The sequence below is a fragment of the Prionailurus viverrinus genome, chromosome B2, assembly GCF_022837055.1.
Source record: "Prionailurus viverrinus isolate Anna chromosome B2, UM_Priviv_1.0, whole genome shotgun sequence".
Lineage (NCBI taxonomy): Eukaryota > Metazoa > Chordata > Mammalia > Carnivora > Felidae > Prionailurus > Prionailurus viverrinus.
This window is the reverse complement of record NC_062565.1, coordinates 27,114,974-27,137,140: the sequence shown is the minus strand read 5'-3', so window position 1 is coordinate 27,137,140 and position 22,167 is coordinate 27,114,974. Positions and strand designations below refer to the sequence as shown.

Below are 22,167 nucleotides of genomic sequence, written 5' to 3'. Positions count from 1 at the left end.
CCAGCAGAGGTTAACAAGGCAAGAAACTTAAAGCTGTTTCTATGTTACCCACAGGGAATGTTATCAAGGTAATTCCATGTTCCCACTGTACAAAGGCTGTATGTTCTTCTAATTCATGGGACAACTCATCAGTATTTCCACTAAGAGTCAATTTCCAGTCTACCAAATTACCTTAGGTATTTTAGGAATTAAATTATTTCCCTTCCATATCAGAATGAAGCCCTATCAAATTAGTAAATATGCAGATAGTTTCCACAGTTAATTAAGTTAGTTCTTGGTCTCTGCAGATAGATGCATTACTCTCCTTTGCCTAAAACCACTTCATGGAAGCTACAAGATCATGAAAATGTGTATTCATCCTTGGCCATATTGTATTCACTTTTCTCCATGGAAATTAAAAGGGAAAAAAACAAGCTAATTAATCTTTCATACCTGCAAGTGTTTGGTCAGGTTCCACCATTTATTATTTATTATTAATCCATCAATAGCAGACCCCCAAAGGACTGAGGAATTAGGGAACAGAAATCTCCAAGCATTTCTGGAGAACTTATGAACTACAAAACATTGCATGTGATTTTACAGTGCCTAAGCTTGAGGATGTGGATAAAGATGCAGAGAATGGATGCCCTTCTCCATCCATTCTCATTGTTCTTAAATCTGCAAAAGGTGAATTATTTCCTGGCTGTAGACAACAGTTAAAGATAATATACCAAAGTAAACCACAAAGGGAAAGAGAAATTCTATTTCTGATCTTAATTGAAGACAAATGTATGCCTTAGGAAATGGCATAATGTGACACTCATTCTGGAGGCAAGGATTGGGGACACAGCAGGGAAGGAAAAAGACAAAACCCCTGCCTTAGTGGGGCTTACATTCTAGTTCCTGGGGATCTTTTTAGTTTTTCAAGGTAGCCCACCTTGAAATTCTCACCATGGCTTTCCTTTCCAAAGTCCACCAGCAATTTGTAAGTCACTCTGATATTAAGAAAGGTTTTCCTGCTGAGAATTCTCCCACCTCCACCCTTCCCTTCAAACCTTTTTAGGCTCCAAACCTACTGACAACAGCCTACCAGTGTCCTAGCACTGAGGAAGGGGAAGGCCTATGCCATAGGAGTGACTGACATGTCGTTTCCCCACATAAGATGGGGTAAGGAGAGGGTCTGCTGCTTCTGAGGATGGGGAAGGGGGGAAGGTGCTGAGTAAAAAGGGGAAAAATGGGACATGATTGGGGGAAGTCTGACTTCTTTGGTGGGGGGAAGGGGGCACAACACTCTTTTTGTACAAAGCCCCATGCCCAGGTTGCCTGCCCAGGAGATCCACAATTGCCCTCCCTCTTCTCACCAGGCTGGGATTACATGCATTCTGGAGCTAGCAGGCTAAGGCAAAGAAAGCCACTGCCACTGTAGTCCAGGTGGCTGGATATCTATGCCCCCTGGCCCTGCAAACTCCCCAGAGGCAGATGTGCACCTGCTGTTCATTCAACCCAAGAAAAAACAAGTGCCAAAAAACTATGTGTGCAAGATTGAGAAAAAACTTGGAATTCCATTCTGATGGCCTCTTTTTATAAGTGAAGAAGATCCAAAGGGCAGCCCCAAGGTCACACGGTCATGTGTGAGTGGCAGCAGGGACCAGTATGTTGCTCAATTTTCTTCTCTCTGAACAATATCCCTTTTAATAGTTCACTGGAACTTTCCAGACTAACATGAGAACGCCCAGAACACCTGGGCTGGGAGATTTGGTGAGGGAGGAGGAGAGATAGGAGGGTGCTTTAGGACCACGTAGAGGAGTCCCCTGGGGGTCCAAGGAGGGGGACTTCCCAATGAGGTGAGTGTTGCTGCAAACCTGGAGGTGTCTGGGCTGTATCAGGGTCAGGGGTTTTGTAGTAGCTGTGTGGCTTCAGTTCTGTGGGACAGCACACCCGGCCATCTCTTAAGATGGAACTGGGTGATGACAGGACACCTTGGTGCTGGAATGTCTCAGAGGCCTCCCTTAGACTCTGCAGCCAAACTGGCCCCCACCTCAACTCAAGGGGGCTTATCTCACCCATAAAATAGCCCTTCCTTCTCCTGCCCTGCCCACCTCCAGAATTCAAATGAGGATGACATTCATTGCGAGTGTCTTTTATCCCTAGCCAAATCTGTGACTCTTTACCTGGCTGCTTTCTTGCCCCAGACCACTCCCCTTCTCCAGGTCCAAGGAGCCATAAACTCCCAGGGCTAGGGTGAGCAGATCTCCTACAGGGAGGTTCATCTATGGAAAAGAATACATTTCCCACCCGGTTCCCAACTCAAACACGCAATAAACGTCAATCTAATCTCCAAACGTGATCATTTCTCCAAACACGAAAATAACAGAGCCGCCAATGGGTCTGTCATTTTGTTCGCCCCATTCTAAATGCCTTCAAAACCGCCTGAATAAAGATAAGAGAGGATTGTGTACGTTTTCTACACAAATGGTGGAAAGTAATAAAATAAACATCAAAGGTGAGCTCCCACGTACTAGCAGCTCCGTCGCTATTTTCAACAAAGGCAGGAAAAAGGAGGAAACCTCAGCGTGGAAGGGCAGCGGGTTAGAAGTGCACCCTTCCGGGGGTCCAGGGCGCCCCCTCCCTGGGGTATTGACACCACGTAGGCCCAACCGCCCAGAGAAAGGACCCCCTTTCCTGTTGGTCGGAAACCACAGCCAAAGTCCTCAAGGTGAAGGACTGGAAAGTAATGGTCGTAAACACGTGGTGCTCTAGGCCCCTGCCCTCGGGAACACGCCCTCCCTTTCGTTCCTGCTACAGTCGGAACCCCGGGAATAGCTCTTCTCCGCCCGGCTCGCGTCGGGAGGATTCCGCCGGGGTAGACACGCCGGCAGAGCCTGGCACCCTGCGCCAGACACAGTTGTCCCAAGGAAGAGGGGAACACTCCTTTTACCCAAGAGCCACCAGCCAGGTAAAGAAAAACGTACAGAAAAACAAAAGTGAAAGTCAGAGGCCATTTATCGAGCAACAGTCAAGGCCACTGGAAAAAAAAAAGGTACACAATTTCAAGTCCAGTATTTTACTCAGAAAGGAAGGGAGAAAGAAAGAAGAGAAAGAAAAGAGAAAAGAGAAGAAAAGAAATGAAAAGAAAAGAAAGCCAGCAAAGGGAAACCACAGAAAGGTGCACAGCATGTGGCTCCCATAAGCGATCCCCGCAGAGTGTCCTGCGCGGTCTTTGCTGTTTAGCACTTCGTTAGTAACGACAGGGGGTTGCTTTCCGAAGAAGCACGGTTTTCGCTACCAAGAGGAGGAAAACACACACCGCAGGCAGTTTAAGAGGACTGCTGGCGGGAGCGAAGTCCTTGCTGCCCTGGACCCAGCCCTTCCGGGTGTCCCCTAGAGATATCCCCCTCCATTGCCCCAATCTCCTCCTTGAACTCTAAAATGTAGTGACTCCTCCTAGGCAGCCGGGCTCTCACACCTGAGGGAGGAGCGGGCGGGCGGGGCCGGCACGCGGGCACACTCACTGACACGCGCACACCCCCAGCCGCGCGCAGGCTCCTCATTGGCGGGAGGCGGAGGGCGGGGCCGGGCGGGGCCGGGCGGACCCAAAACAAACAACCTGCGCGGAGATTTTGCCTCCGCGCTGCCGCATGGCTTTGGCCTGGTGTGAGCCCTCCGGGGAGCTGCGGCCACCTTGGCCACCTTGTTCCCCCACCCCTCTGCCGTCTGCGCCCAGGCCCCGCCCCCTCGGAGCCGCCGCGGGGTTATATTGGGCTTGGGCGAAGGTGGAGGCGAGACGTAGCAGCAGAAGGCCAGCGAGGAGATGCAGCTTCGGAGGCCCGGGACGGAAAGGCGGCTGCGGACGCCACGGTCTCGGGGACTCGGCTCCGTGGGCGCTCAAGGCTGAAGGCTCCATACCCTCCCCCCAAGAGTGGCACGCACACAGGCTGGCACCATCTCCGTGCCTCGAGGACGCCTGCCCGGGACCTGGGACCTCCAGTGAAGAACACCTCCTGGTCTCTTGAATGGATAGCAGATGCTCACGCTTCTTCCTTCCAGCAAGAAGTCCCAAGCCCGGCACACTTGGGCACCAGAGGGTGGAACTGCACCCCCTCACGCGTTCACCCCGAAGTCTCTAATCCTCGAATTGAAGACAGAACACGTCCAACTCCTCCCTCTCCGCCCCTCTTAGTTCACCCAATAAGCACAACCCCTCCAAAAAAATTCCAGCGGAAGAAGACTCGTAAACGGAAAAGTGACTGTCTCTCGTAAGAGGAGAGAGAGCTCCCGGGAAAGAAAGGCAAGGACCCGTGGCCCCGGGATCTCCATTCCGGCGCCCGGCACCAGATTCCCAAGACCGCGCGAAGGAAAAGGGTACGGCGCGGGGCAGGGACAGGGTGTGTGGTCATGAAGTTGGAGGTGTTCGGCCCCCGCGCGGCCCACGGGGACAAGCCAGGTAGTGACTTGGAGGGTGCCGGCGGCAGCGACGCACCATCTCCGCTGTCCGCAGCCGGCGACGATTCCTTGGGCTCGGACGGGGACTGCGCGGCCAACAGCCCGGCGGCGGGCGGCAGCGCCGAGGAGCTGGCGGGCGGCGGCGAGCGGAACGCAGGCTGCGGGCCAGGCGCTGAGGAGGAGGTCCCCGCAGCGGTGGCGGCGGGGCACGCGGAGGCCTGCGCAGCCGGGCCAGGTGCGGGGAGCGGGGGGGGCGGCGAGGGCGCGCGCAGCAAGCCGTACACGCGGCGGCCCAAGCCCCCGTACTCGTACATCGCGCTCATCGCCATGGCTATCCGCGACTCGGCTGGAGGGCGCCTGACGCTGGCCGAGATCAACGAGTACCTCATGGGCAAGTTCCCCTTCTTCCGCGGAAGCTACACGGGCTGGCGCAACTCCGTGCGCCACAACCTCTCACTTAACGACTGCTTCGTCAAGGTGCTGCGCGACCCCTCGCGGCCCTGGGGCAAGGACAACTACTGGATGCTCAACCCCAACAGCGAGTACACCTTCGCCGACGGGGTCTTCCGCCGCCGCCGCAAGCGCCTCAGCCACAGGGCGGCAGCCCCCCAACCAGGGCTTCGGCCAGAGGAGGCCGCGGCCCACCCCGCCGCTGCGCCCCCTCCGCCCGCGCCCGCCGCCCCGACTTCTCCCCGTGCGCGCTCGCCCGCCCGCCACGAGGGGCGCGCCAGCCCTGCGGGCAAGTTTTCCAGTTCTTTCGCCATAGACAGCATCCTAAGCAAGCCCTTCCGCAGCCGCCGAGACGGGGACGCAGCCCCTGGGGCGCGGTTGCCATGGGGCGCCGCACCCTGTCCGCCGCTCCCCGCCTATCCCGCGCTCCTCCCCGGAGCCTCCGGAGGGGCCCTGCTGCCGATGTGCGCTTACAGTGCGGCGGAGCCCTTGCTGCTGAGCGCGCGCGGAGCCGACGCACCGCCGGCCGCTCCACCCGCAGTGCCTCACCTCTTGCTTGCGCCCCTCTCTGCCTCGGCCCCCGCCAAGCCGTTTCGTGGCCCCGCGGCTGGCGGCGGCGCGCACCTGTACTGCCCCCTGCGGCTGCCCGCGGCGCTGCAGGCGTCCTCAGCCGGTGGCCCCGGCCCGCACCTGCCTTACCCAGTGGAGACGCTTCTGGCCTGAGCTGCGCCGCGGAGCCCGGCAGCAGGGGTGGGCGCCATCGGGGAGGCAGGGAACACAGGCTTGGGGTTTTTGCATTTTCCAGCCAGACAAAAAAAAAAAAAAAAAAAAAGACTTTAAAAGAAAAATTTCCATCAAACGTGCCTTAAAGCTAAAGCATTTTTGACAGAAGTGTTTTAACTTAGTTCAGAATGTTTTCTTTCTTTTGTGACTTTGCAGAGAACTAAACCAATTCTTCATAATTGTTTTAGTTTACTGACCAAGCCTGTCCCTCCTTCACTTCACAAAGACTTTGTCTATTTTCTTACTGCCCAGGCTCTCCCTTATTCCTATTTTTGTAGCACCTTCCATTGATTTTTCCCTTAAAACACACACACACACACACACACACACACACACACACACACACACATCAGGGAACCATTTCATATGATAAATGATATGACTACTGTTTGGGGTTTATTGGGGCCCCGCTCTATGTAAGTATGTGGCATTTACAGGCGTGACTGAGTGTGAGAGAGGTGTCAGAGAATCTTCAGTCATTTCTCTGCTATTGACCAATGCTTCACTGTGCCAAAAGATAAAAAAAAAAAAAGGCTGGGTTTTGTAATTAAATTATTTATATATTTTTGAAACCTGAATTGAAAATGTTGCAGGCAACGGGCTACAGCTTTATTAGTGGTTCGGTGGTCTCTAACTGTGGTCTCCTTGGGCCAAGCAATTTCTGTAAAGGAAAATTTAACATTACCTATGTGGGGTGCCAGGACCACTGCCACATGAAAGCGAGTGTGATTTTTTATTTTTAATATTATTTTATTTGTGTCTGTACATATTCATGTATAAATTTTATGAAACCCAGGCATAGTGCTTATTTTTAATAAAACTCACAACTGACTTTAGCACTTTGTGGTAGTAGGTTGGAGATGGAGACTTTTTTTTTTTTTTTAACATCCCCACCCCACCCTGCCCCTGCCAAGAAAATTGGTTGAGGTCTGACTCTCAAAAAATTTCCAGTGGGGGTCAAGTATCTTCTTGAATAATTCAGTAAAGGTAGAGGCAGAGTGCAGGTTTCCTTACCTAACCAATTGCTATACAAATATCCAGGATGAGACTTCCATCAACACGATTTCTTAAACTTCAAACCAATGACCTCTGAGAAATTCTCTTAAGAGTTATAAGAAAAAATGATAAGGTGTGTGCCCCTCTCCTACAAGAATCCCTTAGCAGACAAATTGAGCTATTAACAAGGTTATAGTCAAGCAGACATTTTTAAGTGACTTGGTTCTGATTTGGAGCTCAAAAAGCTAGAAACAATTGTGGTATAAGACCTTCTCAACACACCAAAGATTTCTTTAGGGTAGTTTTAGAAAGCAATTTGAAAGTCAGTGTTTTTTGACAAAATGAAACTACCTACCTTTTTAGGGATTCAAAAGTTAATTTGCTTATGAACCAATCAGTAGTAATTTTTTTTCACACTCTCCTTTCATATGAGGATAGCATTTGTCAAGGTGGGGCTGCTAGGCCTATTTCAGTTGTGATCTGAAGAGGAAATACTATCTCAGATGGGGCAAAGACAGTTTCTCATAGCAAAAAGGAAAGGTTTTGATCTGAGGAAGCACCAGAAAACAGTGCGAACACCTGTTTCTTGGTAAATTCAAAGGCAGTGAGGCTCTAACAATTTATGGATCTCAGTATTCTAAAGACTAATGCAAAGAACAAGAAATCCAGAATCTTGACATTTAGGCCCCATTGTTGTTCCTGCAGTTCTGGGATAGCTCTCATCTAATTTAAGACAAGATGAGATTTAGGATTTACATATTGTGAGGTGGGGAAAAGAAAGTGGAATTTATTTCAGGATGCTGTCTTTTGGCGGAAATGGGGGGGGGGGAGGGAAGCCCATCTGCTAGTCAGGTACCAACAAGTCTTGACAGATTTTGGTTATATCTACTTAGTAATCATGAAGGGTGATAATAATAGGATTGAATTATGACAAAAGGTAGACATTGAAGTGGAGATTTGCACCTACAAGGCCAATAATTAGACTAAAAAATAAGACTGAAATGGACTGGGGCAAGAGATAGGGCAACAAGTTTACTGGATTGGAAAGATCAGGACCCATATGCTCAATCCTTTTCCTTTTTCTCTTGAAAACACACTCTGAGTTTAAAGGCCAATAGGAAGTCAGCCACTTGAGGTACTTCTGAACTCCAGTAGACCATTTCTCTCCAACTGTGTGCCTTGCCTCCAGAGGCAAGGTGCTGCCTACTTTTAAATCAGTTTTGTAAAGCCACAGTTTCATTTCATTTATGTTAACACAATAGCGAAGTATAAGAGGCAAAGGGCAAGGTGATTTTTTTTTTTTTAATCACAGCTAGTCCCCCCTCTCTTCAACAAAGTCCTTCTTTCCTAATGAACACTCCAGAGTCCCATTGACTGGGGTCCCCTCCCTGGCTTCTGGTCCCCTTCACTGGTCTCCCCAGTAACTGGAAGGTTTGCTAGAGGATGGTCAGAGTCACTTGAACTTTGTGTCCCTGTTCAGCCTTTTATGACCAGCTCCAAGCTATAACTTTCACGACCCAAATGCCAATTACTCTGGGGGCCCAGGATGTGGAGTGTGGAGGGATAGAGGCTCCTGGGGTTCTGTCGTGCCCTCCCTGTCTCTCCTTCGCACTCCCCAGGCTCTCCCTGCTGGGCCCCAGGAGACCCCAAAGGAGGGGAATCACACAAGCTCCGGTTTTCTAAATGAAAATGTAAAGTTGCAAGGATGTTTTTAGTTCAGGCCACACTCCAACTCCACGGGAACCGCACCTCGCGGAAGAGAAGCGGGCTCTCAACGACCACGCTCGGTAGTGCTCGCAGGACCCAAGCCTCGGGCCGCAGCCTTCGAGGTTGTAATCCCTCCAAGATTGTCGCTTGTGACAACCGCCCAGAAAACTGGATTCCTTGGCGCCGCCGGGAGGACCGCTCCCGGCTCAGCGCGCGTCCGGTGGGCCTAGGGCTGCCTGTCCCTCCCCCTGCGCCGAACCCACCGCCCTCCCCCCACCTCCACGGCCCACCCTTCCCCCAGCTGGCCCCTTGCCGGCCGCGGGGGTCCTGGCCCACCTGTGCAAACACCCGGCCGCCGGCCACCGAGCGCGCTGACCCCAGGGTGGGGTGTGAGTCTGTTTGGTTTGGGAAACGCCCTTTGATACCGGTCAGGCCTGCCGAGACCCAGAGAAGTGGGTGAAGGGCTCCGTGGGTTAGTTTTCAAAGATCCCCTCTTCTGCCCCTGCGTTGGCACTTTGCAGTCCCTTTTCCCCTCACCCCTTCAATGCTCAGAAAAACCTCCAGAGATGAACAAATGCGTGGAGAGAAGTGCGGAACCCCAAATCCCGTTCCAGCTGGACCTCCCCTTACAGTGCAAGACCTAGTCGCATCTGCCTTCCCCACAGCCAGAAATCAAGTGCGCCGCTTTGGAGAGCTGAAAAATTCTCTGGGAAGTGAAAGGTGGAAACATCCTGATAAATCTAAAACCCACTTCCTACTGTAAAAGACGCTTCTTCTAAATACAGGAAGCATGGAGCCAGGTAGTGAATGTGCCGGGGTCCTGTGCTGGGAGGCCCACATTCCACTATCTCTCTGCCTGTGTGTGAGCCAGGGCAGTAAATAACTTCAGTCATCCCTGGAGATTGCTTACTCCAAGTCCCTTAGCTTACGGATAAGCGACCTAACTAACTAAAGCTCCTTGTAGAATTGTGAGTGAGATTCTTGTTTCTCAAAAAGAAAAAGAAAAAAGAAAAGGAAGAAAGAAAAAGAAAATCAGAAAAATTCTCATCCCCAGCCAATGAATACAGGTTCCTCCATGAGCACCCCAGAGTTGACCTTGCTGAACTGGAAGCATCCTTAAGGAATATTACCTATGCCCTATACCAACTCTTGTTCCACTCTGGCACAGTTTCACAAACTGGACATTTATCTGCCTCTGGGAAACACTAAGTTAAAGTCATTGACTCTCAGGTAGACCCCTAATCTTATAGATGAGAAAACAGGCTCACAGAGTAGCTTAAACACTCCTTCTGGCAGACCCTCGTGGAAACAAAGATCCAGCTCCCTGTTCAGAATTCTTTCCACTGTAACAGAATTATCTGGATAATTCAGACCAAAACATACTTTGGCCTGAACTGAGTTGAACTATTCAGATAGTTGTCTCAACTCACTTTTATTACAATGGTAGGCAGATATTTCTCAAACTGGTAAGTAGTTTCTTTCATTACTAAGAACTCGCCCCCCCCCCTGCTGCCCCACTATAATTGTCCTTTTCTGGAAGATGTCATGTCCACTACTTGCCTGAGAAAGCTGGCAAGTGAAGTGTCTTAGACCCTTTAGCTTTACTCTATTAGTGGTCATGCTACCACAATGGAATTGGCAACTGCTTTCTCTCACTTCTGCAGAGTGCCAAATGCATACCCCTACTGAAGCACAATTCTGTACTGAGGAAGAAGGCTCTCTAGAGGACTGAGTGTAACTCAGCACTCCCTGGTGAGTCTTGGTGACAAGCACTAAATGATGAGCACTAAATGATGAGGAGAGATGCACACCTCTCCCACTTTTCCACACCTGGCCCCAAATAACAAAAATGGCCCCTTGCCCACATGGGAAAGAAACTTGTTTGTGCACTTGTTATAATAATTTTATAGTTGTAAAAAATGCCAGTGAGTGCACGCATATGACTAATGATTTTCTTAGGTATTAAGGGACTTTGTTGTCATCAAATTTACAAAGATATCGCTCCTCTGTTTTACTATTGTTTTATTTCTTTAGATCAGGATAAGCTGAGTTTTTCCTTAGTTCCAGAAATTAGAACCTGAAGTAAATATTTCCTGCTTTCAAACTACCACCATATTTCTCTCTTATGTAACAGACTTTATAGTTCTCTAATGAAACCATTAAACTTTTGTTATGCTTTAACAACATAATTTGTTAATTCTTAATGTTGTCAACAAATGGCCCTAATAAGTATCTTCTAAGAAGATCATGATCAAAAACATAAAATATAACTCTCCCCAGATTCAATGTCCTCTTTCAAATTGGCAAGGATTCCAATGTCATGAAATGCTGGTGGTTGTGTAATATTTTCTACACTGTATCTGTTCAGCATTATTAAGATGGATGGGTGATTAGAAGCAAATGTTGTTCCTGTCATTTGCCAATTTATACACAGACGGGGGAGAGAACTGTATTGACCTTCATTTTTGGTGAACTACAGCCAAACATAAACATTAACATAATACCATATTTCCCTTACCACTCCTGAACCCTCTTTGCCTCTCTTTTCAGGAAAAGTTTAACTTAGAAGACTTGCCATAACTGAGCCTTTTTATCACATCTGTTTGAAGCCCAAAATAATACACATATTCAACATCCTTGACATGTATTTGTTGTTTCTGACCATCAATTTCTAACCGTTAAGGGAAAAGGTAGAAAAGTTTCCCAACCTTTGGCTGGCTGTGCTCACTGTAGTTAAATGTCTGGTAATGATCAAAGTCAAAAAAGTGGTCAATTCAAGAAAGAACTCAAAGAAGACCTGAGTCTAAATTCTGGCTCTGGCTCTCACAGCTGTGTGACCTTGGGAAAGTAAGTCATCCCTCTAAGCTTCAGTAGGACAAAGGGGTTGAGGTAGAACTAACCATAGTACCCAGCCACAAAAACTTGTATAGAATGTCAAAGATGTCAATGCAAATGGATGCTTTTTCTTTCCCCTAAACTCAATCAACTTGGGATCAAATATACATTTCAGGGACAAGCTTCATTTTAGCATTATTCAACATAATTAAAATTCTCATAGACATAGCAAAAATATTGGAGACCATTAGGGTACAGAGCACATACACGACTTGTCATTCTAACGGAGCGTAACGTGGATTTTTGACAACATTTTCCCCCAATGTGTTCTCGACAACGTGATTTTTGCACAAAATCCCAGATTTCAGAATTTTGTGTAAAACACTAGCATGCTTATTTTGTAGTCTGGAAAGCAAGGTTGAAAGAGATTGGGCTACTATCAAGAGGTTTCATTATAAGCAAGACATCCAGGGCTGCTTTCCTGGCTTTGACAGCTCCCAGTCCAGTCCTTAAATCCTGGGATGAGAGGATCATATCAGTCCTTCATTTGTTTATTTAAGAACAAAGTCCAAAGATGCCAAAGGCAATTCTCAGCAAAGTCAATGCAACCTAAATATGCAACCAGCACCAAGGAACTCAAGGGATGCAAACCAACATGTGCATTTGTTTGTACAAATATAACACAAAATACTAACATTAAATATAACATAAAATAAATGTGGGAACACCAAAGGAAGGCAAATCTGGAAACTAGAGAAAATCCCTAAAAATATGAACCTAAATAGTAATAAGTATTATTATTTAATAAAGTATATTCCAGGTACAATCTCGGGCTCAGGGAAAACATGAATCATTAGGGTTACATGATTCTTAACGGATAGATCCACACTCATTTGGGGAAGCTATTTTTCTGAGGGAGTCAACGTTTGTATCTGCCATCTCAGGGTCTACACCCCTGCCCCTGGTCCCAACACCCTGATTTTCATTTGTTGAGTCACCTCTCCCTGCAGTGTGCCATTCTGTGTGTTGCCCTCTTCAGCCTAAGGCAAGCCAGGCAGACCTTCTCTTCCCCAGGACTCTGAACCTGAAGCAACCTGAAGACTTGAGGGACAAACAGGAGTTGGATTGATTTGTCTCTGCTGCCCCAATGAAATGGTCCATCTGTTCCTGCTATGGAGCCCATGGAGGTGCCCTGGCTCTTTTTCTTTCCAGAAAAAAACCTTCCAGTCAAGTCCTGCTTTGTTCACATTAGTCAAGCATCTGTCACTGGTAATTTCACCATTCTGCACAATCAGGCCAGGCACAGCTGGAGGCAGCCAAGATGGCCTTCATGCTCTTGCCCCTTTTTTTTCTTTGGAAGCTCTTCTCTTACTGGTCCTCCTTGGATGCACAGTGCTCCAACAGGAGAATGTGGGTGGCACAAAAACTAGGGGAAAGTGTCACGTGGGTGGTCAGGCAATCAGTGCAGTGCAACTGTCTCCTCTTTGGGGAACAAACAACCAGCAAAGGAAACCTTACACTATGGAGGGCTACTCAGGAAGACAAAGTCATGAGACTAAGCTCAGCCACATGGGGACCCTTTTAAACATCAGCCTGAGTGGAAGGATCCAGTACCAAAAGTTTACATTCATACAATTCTGTTTACTTATATGACACTCTGAAAAAGGCAAAAAGGACAGAAATCATATCACTGGTTACCAGGTGTTGGATAGGGGAACTCAAAGGAACACAAGGGAAAGTTGGGATGATGGAAATAATCTACATCTTCATTGTGAAAATGGTTACATGATTACAGACATTGGTCAAAACTCAGGGCTATACATCTAAAAAGTATATGTTGCTGTATGTAGATTCTACTTGAATCACCCTAACTTAACAAATAAACTCATAGGGAATGAATGCTAAGACTTAATATATGGCCCAAACCAGTGACATTTCCCAATAGCAGCTTAAGTTAAAAGAAATTAAGACTTATTTATGAATTTCAGCTAACTAGAACTAGTTAGGGGAATAATTTCTGAGGAAAGGTAAACTTTCCAGTGCCTCTTAAATCATATATAGCACTCAACTGTCCCCTTCCCACTGTGGGCAAGGCAGCCCACAGTGCAGACACAAGGCATTGGTGTCTGCTCCTCTTCAATGTGGAAACTGTCTCAAGGACCACCATCGAAAAGGGACATCATGCCAGAACTTCCTCTGCCTGTGTTCTTCTTACATTCAGACAAATTGTGTTCTTCACCTGACCAGTTAGCTGAGAAAGGCCATGAGGCTATGAGCCATCAACCTAAGTGGAAGAGGAAGCCTCACCTGCTCCCTGAAGCTGGATTAGTTCACAAAGCAACTCTTGGGGGATGTTGCCAACTCCAATACCTGAATCAATGCCCAGTACCCCTGCAAGGAAAGGTCATTAAAAGAGGGACCCAAGAAAGGCACCTGGGTAGCTCAGTCTGTTAAACACCCTTATCTTGATTTCGGCTCAGGTCATGATCTCACCCTGCTTGGGATTCTCTCTCTCCCTCTCTCTTTGCCCCTTCCCCACTCATGCCCTCTCTCTTTCCCTCTTCTCTCTATGCCCCTTCCCACCACTCATGTGCATGCACTTACTCTCTCTCTCAAAATAAATAAATAAACTTAAAAAAAAAGAGGGACCCAAGAGACACTATATGACACTGTTCAAACCTATCAAATATACCTGCCAACACTAAATGAAAGAGATCACACAAACATAATTTATTCCCTTTGCCCTATGACCCCTACCTGCACCCCAATTCTGTAATCACAAGTTTCAGAATGCCAAGGAAATGTTGAGCAAACTGGACACTTTTGACCTGTCACAGCAGTTACACAAGTCAGCAATCTGAAACAAGATAATTATTAGTTCTCATATTTATTAGCTGAGCCCTTTTGAGTAATAGCCTCTGGGGATATTTATATATGCAGTAAAAGACCTCATCATTGTTAAGTACAAAATGATGTGGCTTACTGTGAATTTGTGCTGAAGCAAAACCTTAGGTTCATACAATGCCTTTGCCTAATTCAGGAAAGATAACAGCTGTGGCTTGACCCTTCTCCACTCCTGTGTACAACTCCAGTGTCTGCCTTGTAAGTGCTTGTTGAACTTAGAGGTTGGAAGTTGGTAAGAGATGCCAGCTGATTTGGATACAGTAAGGATAAATCTGAGCCTGTATTTTCCAATATGTAACTCCAGAATGACTGGTAGCTGAAAAGAGATGTCTGGTGGCCCAAGTCACCTCTTCAAGCTCTGCCTATGGGCAGAGTCAAAGTGCTTGAGCTCACAGGTTTGGCCTTAGAAGCAAAGTTTGCCCAATAGGGCTTTCTTAATGAGTCACAGGAAATTAAAATTAGTGCATCTTTTAGTCACAGTTGATTCAACTGAATCAAGGCCTAGCCCACATCTGGGGCCAACGGTGGTTGTTGACACAGAGTGATTCATGGAAGGAGCCAAAATGCTCTGCCAGATAAGATCTCTCTGCCCATACTCTGTTTGCCCACCAGCCCACTACCACTCCCCCAGGTTATTTTGCTGTCTGAAATATTACTACTCAAGTCTGTTTAGTTATAGAATAAAAATGGGTCATAATAAACACTAAAAACAAAAAGAAAAACAAAACAAAACAAAACAAAACAAAAAACAATGGGAAAAGGGGAGGAGACAGAGGCAATCACTGTTCCATTATAGACACAACTTGACCTTTCTCTTACCTTTGCTAATTTCAGGGCCCAAGCAGACCAGCACAAAACACATCTGTCCATAGGCAAGCCAAATGACAGAGTTTTCAGAAAAATTCCTGGTGCCAACCTTAACTTTTACCTTCTATACTTCACTAGGAGAGTTATTGGGTATAAATGAAACACTGCTGGTAAGCAGCAGTGAGTTCAACTCCTACAGTGAATTTGATGTTAAGTTCGGCTGCTCATTAGCCACAGTCAGTCATCCCTCATGGTGATCATTCTTCCTTTATTCCAGGATAATAATACCACATTGTACACTTGAATAATTTGCTTTTTTAAGCTCCTTTGACAGATATTTCTTCTCCCGCTTACACCTTTTTACTGAAGTTAGAAAGTAAACCCAACTCATGTTTGTCCCTCAAGTCTTCAGGTTGCTTCAGGTTCAGAGTCCTGGGGAAGAGAAGGTCTGCCTGGCTTGCCTTAGGCTGAAGAGGGCAACACACAGAATGGCACACTGCAGGGAGAGGCGACTCAACAAGTGAAAATCAGGGTGTTGGGACCAGGGTCAGGGGTGTAGACTTAACAAAATACACAATCTATATTTGGAACTCAGCCTTCAGGTAAATGGGTGTGATGCAGGACAGGACAGGATGCTAGAGACTTGGGAAGGAACCATACCCTACTTGCCTCTACAGCCTGGCTCTTGGGTCAGCCACTGCCTCTGAGGTCCTTGTTCCTCACTTTTTCCTCCAACATCCTGTCTTGTCTTTGCCCTTTTGGAGAATGAAAATCTGTTCTTAGTGCTGAGTACTCCTAGTAGCCAAAGTCAATCTTTAGCTCTAAGTCAAAAGCAATCTAAAGGATAAATGGAATCACTGTAATCAAACATATCAGCTCAAAATCTCTATTCTGTGCCAGACCCAGGGAACAGACCAGTTCAAACAGACTGCTTCCCTGAAATGTTCTGCTAGAGATATAAGTTCTGTCACACCTAAGCAAATGGTGACTTCCTCCAGGAAAGTTCATGTTATGCACCTGGAAGAAAGGAGAGCCAGGCAATATCTACTCTGGGCTCAGGGGAGCACCTCTCAGCTAAGGTCAGAATGATAACAAGTTCATATTATTCCTTTAATTTACTGAGGGAAACTCTTTTAGACACTACAGGGTCTTCCCTGGAGGAACAGACACTCCTCTGGGTAGTGGACCGGGCAGTCAGCAATGTACCCTAATCTCCAGGAGTGTGGTGGACAGGTAGGGTGCACATCTTGAAACCAGGCAGTGGGGCTAGCAAAGCCAGAGAATGGAGTCTCTTAAATACAGAGCAAGCAAGAGACCCAGGGAGGGTTAAGGCAGTCCAGCTCGTTGGCCAGGCCTCCCCACCTTTGCATGCCAAGCACTGGGGACTGCCCACTCAGCCCTGTTAGGTGAGGTCTCCACAGAAGCACTCTCAGAGAAAAACTGGAGTACAAGTTCATTTAGTAAGTGCAAGAAATATCAAGAGGGTGACAGGGGACTGAGCCAGTGAACTGATGGCAGCAAATAAACGGTGAGTTATCAAGCCAGCAATGACTAGAACTTAAGGCGATGAGGAAATCCCGGGATCTGTGTAAAATGCCTGCCTCAAAAAGATCCCACTAGTGACCAGTGGGACAAGGGAATCATTTGTGAAGAGGTTCTGGAGTTGGTTGGGTAGGGGAAGTATGGGTTTCTTGACATTTCTGGGCTGCCGTGCATTAGGCTGAGTGGCTTTCCATGCCTTCAAAGAGAGCCCTCATGCAAATTCCAGCAACTGAAACTATCTCATAGATGAAAACATCTAATCTAGCCCAGCAAGGCCCTGGGAAAGTAAAAACAACAACAACAACAACAACAACAACAACAACAAATGCCACCATCCTGTGGGCCCACGTTAGTCTCTTTCAATCAAGAGTAGGATCCTCCAGAGGTACTCTGGGGATATGGTCTCTGATTTGTAGTGTTTGCCAATTTCCATGGTATAAATACTCCTACCATGGCTGATTTTAAGCCATCAATAATCTAACACTGGATGCAACATTCCTGAATAGTTAGCAACTGGCTGTTGTGCCCCAAGCTAGCAAAAGACCATTCTAGCACACCAGTAAGAATGGGATGGGGATCCTCAAGCCTTGGGACTCAAGTGTTGAGCCACTGGCCTTAGCCTCATCATTTGCTATCTCTTGGGCACTTGGTCTCTTGATCACAGTGACCCCTATAAAGGGATCCTCAACCTAGAATCAGCTCTTCTATGGCTGAATTTTAAAGTTTAGGAATTAACTTCAATGTTAAGAAGCCATGTAGTATAATAATTAAAATCATGGACTCTAAAGCCAGACTGCCCAGGTTTGAATCCCAGCTCTACCATGTATTATTGTTGTAACCCTGAGTAAGCTACTTAACCTCTCTCTGTTTCCTTACTTATAAGATGGGAATATTAATGATAATAATAGTAATGGTCTCACAAGTTTCTTGTAAAGGTTAACTGAGTTAACCTTTCTTTTATATCTATGTTTTTTTATCTTTCTTATGCCTTCAGTAAAATAAGGAGGTTCCAATTGAATTATATGAATATGAAATCCAAGGGTAATATGAAGTTCTTCCATGGATCTTATTCAATTCCAACCTTTGTGAGCAGCTTCTTATGTGCCAGGCACCCAGTACTGATGGAGAAGCAAGGGCAAAACACAACCTCTGCCCTCCAGGCCTCACTGAGAGTAAGCAACTAATGCACATATGGTAGTGGTATACCAGAGGCATTTCTTCAATGCCATGTGGCCATATGAGAGGTGCATTATTCCCAGGCCTTGGGGAATTTAGAGAAGGCCTCTGGAAGTAGTGAATATTTCCACTGAAATCTGAACCCTGAATAAGCCTCAGGTAAAGGTCCAGGGAGTGGACAGCATGTACAATGGTGTAAAGTCAAGAGACAGCATGGCATAGTCAAGTGAAAGCAAACTGTCTGCATACGTGAGCTGAGAGACATTATGGCATACTTAGGTAAAAGCAAATTGTCCATATGCATGAGCTGCAAAACGTGTGGTGTGTGGAAAAAGGAGGCAAGAAAGGGAGGTAAATATAAGCCAGATCACAAAGGACCTCGGCTGTCATGCTGAGGATAATGAAGAGACTGACTGGATATGGAGGGGCAGAAGGACACTGGGCAAGTGTGGGGCCACCCATGCAGCAAGGGCATCAAGAAGGACCTGACCCTGCTAACATGTGAGGATGAAGGAAGGGTATGAGGGTGCACAATAACACAGTGCACAAATAAAGGTAGTCATAATTTTGTATATCAATTACAATTTTTACCCAATGGAAATAAAGGGCTTTGAGGAAAGTATATTTTTGTAATTTGCTCAAAGACATCATCTGAGCCAGCCATGGCCCTGAGTGTGGTTTGGAGTTAGACTTTGAAGATATTGAGTTTGAGTTACCTACAGGACATCTAAGTGAAGCAAGTGTGTGAAGAGTTAAACATAAATGTCTGAAGTCCAAGAAGGATCTGGGCTGGAGAGGTAGGTTGGGAAATATCAGCATATAGATTGTTTTTACAACCATGGAAAGAAATGATGTCATCTAGGAAGCATGAGCTGAATGAGGGTTCTTCATTTGGGGTGTAATAAACTTCTTCTGGAATCAGTTGAAAGTAATAAACAGAAATATCAAATTAAGCCTACATCAAAATGTTTATATAGGAAGGAGTGGAGAACAGGGGGAATAACAGCTTCTGAAGCTAACAGTAAAGTGTCCCTGAGCGAAGGGAGAAGATAGGAGAGCCAAGCATATGATATTTACATTTAAGAGGTGAGTAAAGGAAACTGAAAAGGAGGGGACCAGCAGAGTGTGGAATCATGAGAACCAGGAAAAATCATGTTTTATGAAGAGAGAAGGTGTCCATTAAGGCCAAAGAGAGCAAGGAAGTCAAGGATAATGAGGTTTGACTTCCCAGAAAGACCAATAGTGACCCCAGGAGCAGCACTGCAGAGAAGCGGTGCATGGGCCAGGAGCCGTGATTGGGATAAATCCTCTCAAGAACACTGACTTGAGAGAAAATGCATTAGGGGAAAACTGGGAAAAGAGTCTAGAGAAGATTATTCTTCCTTTTAAAAGATGCTGGAACATTCTTAAGTGTTACTGGAAAAGAGTCAGGAGAGAGGAGAGGCTACAGAGTCTTGAAAAGAAGTAGTGAGGGCTAAATAGGGGGACAGTCATAATCTAGACATGAGGGGCCAGCAGGTGCTAATCACACACAGGCCTGGCCAATGGATGAAAGTCTAAAGGGCTACTGTCAGACCTCTTTCAAGCCAATCCCGACCCCTGGTCCTTGTGTAAGCTCTCACTTCAGCCAGAAGCTAACAGTGGCCAGGCTGGGAGAAGCTCCCTGCCCTGCCCAGGGTTCCACAGGAAAACTCTTGGGATAGTTGGAATACCATGGGCAGGGGTGGGGACTGGTCAGAGCTCAGGACTCTTAGAGACCTTAGAGGTAAGGCGTCCATAGCAACAAAGAGATGGTAGAACTAAGGAAGGGAGTGGCAGGAAGAGAGTACGGTGGATCTTGATTCCTTAAACTGATGTGGAATTAAACTTTCACTGGAAATTGTCTTGCCTCTCATTGTGTCTACACCTGTCTTTGGGGAAAGAAATAGTATAAAATTGTGGAAAGAGCACAGAGTTTGGAGTCAAATAGTTCTGAGTTAGGTCTCAACTCTGCACTAAATAGTTGTATGATCTTATATTCTACTTAGTCAACCTGAGCCTCTGTGTCTTCATTTGTAGAGTAGATGTAATGGAACTAGTCTTGTAGGCCATGTAGGCGGTATTAGGATTAAATTAGAGCACACACACACACAGATTTGTTGACTACAGTACAGTATATGGCAAAAATGGTAATCAGTATTAATAGTAGTGTAGTACAACTTAGCCTTTAATGTTGAAATCAAATCCTCATCAATAAACTTTAATTATTATACAAATTACACAATTTATGTGAGGTACACACTTGGGGAGGAGAGAGTTCTTCAGTACCTTTTAACTAAATTACCTGGAATTTGATCTACAGGATTATATTCTTTATGTTGCAAATCAAAGTCATGTAGGTCTTTGCCAACATGCACATCGTATCACTCATGCCAAGAAATACAAACCTCTAGTGTTATTGATTGTGCAATTACTTATTTAGTCTTCAAAGGAGAAATACCCCGTACATTTAGGAACAATGGGAAGAACACTGAAAACCTAGTGAATACTGTAAATGAGATCTCTTGGTCTTCCCATAATAACTTTACCTGTTAAACCAAGAAAATCCATACAGAAATATTGTTAAAATGCAAGTAACATAAAAGTTGTGTATTCCTTCTTTTCCTTTTTGAACAGAGCTAGATGAATAAAAGGTAAACATAATTCATATGCTCAATTGTGTTTTCAGCCCAGTGATTCTCTGTCTTCATTGTTCACACTATTAAAGTAAAAATAGGCCCTTATTAGCTCCATGGTTTATGCACATCAGTGATTAACCTCATCTTAAATTTATGTTTCTCACTTCCCACCAGAACCCCTCAATTTTCCATTTTTCTTCTGACCTTCTTTTTTCCATCTTCTCCTTTACTCTTTGAGGGCTCCTTCAAAATACAGCTAAGTATTCTCCAATCTGGAAAAAGACCAAATCTTTGATCCAAGAAGAAAAGAGAATGAGGCAGATTCCTGCCTGGATCCACAAAAAGCTTGTCTGAATCCTTTTATTTCCAAAGCCTCACTTGGCAGCATGCCACTATAGCTAATAGGTTGATTTGGAAAACTATATAGAACCAATAGAACCTCCTCAGAATAAATCCCTACCTCACCCCATACACCAAAATAATTTCTGAAACAGCAAAGATTTACATGTATAAAGCAAAACCTGTAGGGCACTGAAAGAAAGCACAGAAGAGCTTGAAGTCTTTTTGACATGAACATGGCTCATTGAGGAATGGTGCAAACCCTATATGCTACTCAAGAAAAGGTAAGTAAATCTGACCCCACAGATATTGCAAACTTCTATTTGTTTCAAAAACAAACAAGAAATGCATTTGTGACCTCTCTGACAAATAAATAAGAGATTTTATAAACCATTTTTTAATATTACTAAAAACTTAATGGATAGTGGTTAAGATCAGATAGTTTCCACAAAAAAGAAATGCAAGTAATCCATAAAATGTGAAAAATGTTCAATATTTCTTAAATTGGAGTTAGTGAGGTTTTGAGGAAATAGGCTGTTCATACAGTGTTAATGGGGTTGTAACTTGGTGCAACCTTTTTGCAGGGCAATTTGGCAATATTTGTTATAATGTAAAATGCACATAACCTGCAACCCAGCAATTCCATTACTAGGAATTTATCCTAAGGATCTGCTCTCTTAATAGTGCAAAAAAGTACATGTGTATTAATTAGCATGTGTGTTGCAACATTACTTACAATCCCCCCAAAGTGGAAAAAAAACTTTTAATACCAATTTAAGGAACTGGTTAAATTAATTAGGGTACAGCCACACAATGGACTCTAAGCAGTCATGAAGTGAATGGGTGGTTGTCTGTGGGCTGTTATGGTGTCTGTTGGGGGCTGGGTATAGCAAGCTGAAGAGCAATACACTGACTGGCCCCATTCATATTAAAGATCTTTAAGTATACAGTTTATCCGTATATATGAATGCATGTATATACCGAGGAAATGTTCAGAAATATTTTAAGAAATGTTTTAATTATAGAGTTACCTCTGGATAACTGATATTACCTTACACACTTTACAATTTAAACAAATGTAGTTTACTAAAAAGGAGAAAGAAAGAAAGAAAGAGAGAAAGAGGAAGAAAGAAAGAGGAAGAAAGAAAGAAAGAAAGAAAGAGGAAGAAAGAAAGAAAGAGGAAAGAAAGAAAGAAAGAATGAAAGAGGAAGGAAAGAAAGAAAGAAAGAAAGAAAGAAAGAAAGAGGAAGAAAGAAAGAAAGAAAGAGGAAGAAAGAAAGAGGAAGAAAGAAAGAAAGAAAGAAAGAAAGAGGAAGAAAGAAAGAAAGAAAGAAAGAAAGAAAAAAGAGGAAGAAAGAAAGAGAAAGAAAGAAAGAAACAGGAAGAAAGAAAGAAAGAAAGAAAGAGGAAAGAAAGAAAGAAAGAAAGAGGAAAGAAAGAAAGAAAGAAAGAGGAAGAAAGAAAGAAAGAAAGAAAGAAAGAAAAAAAGAGGAAGAAAGAAAGAAAGAGGAAGAAAGAAAGAAATAATGAAAGAGGAAAGAAAGAAAG

The 22,167-nt window shown here is 45.3% G+C and overlaps 1 protein-coding gene across 1 annotated transcript; it reads left to right on the top strand.

The window, feature by feature from the left end:
* The first annotated feature begins 4,366 nt into the window (after positions 1 to 4,366).
* FOXQ1 (forkhead box Q1) lies at positions 4,367 to 6,491 on the top strand. The gene has a single exon (XM_047860742.1). The coding sequence runs from the start codon at positions 4,375 to 4,377 to the stop codon at positions 5,593 to 5,595; it is 1,221 nt and encodes a 406-aa protein (XP_047716698.1). The 5' UTR covers positions 4,367 to 4,374; the 3' UTR covers positions 5,596 to 6,491.
* The last annotated feature ends 15,676 nt before the right edge of the window (positions 6,492 to 22,167 follow it).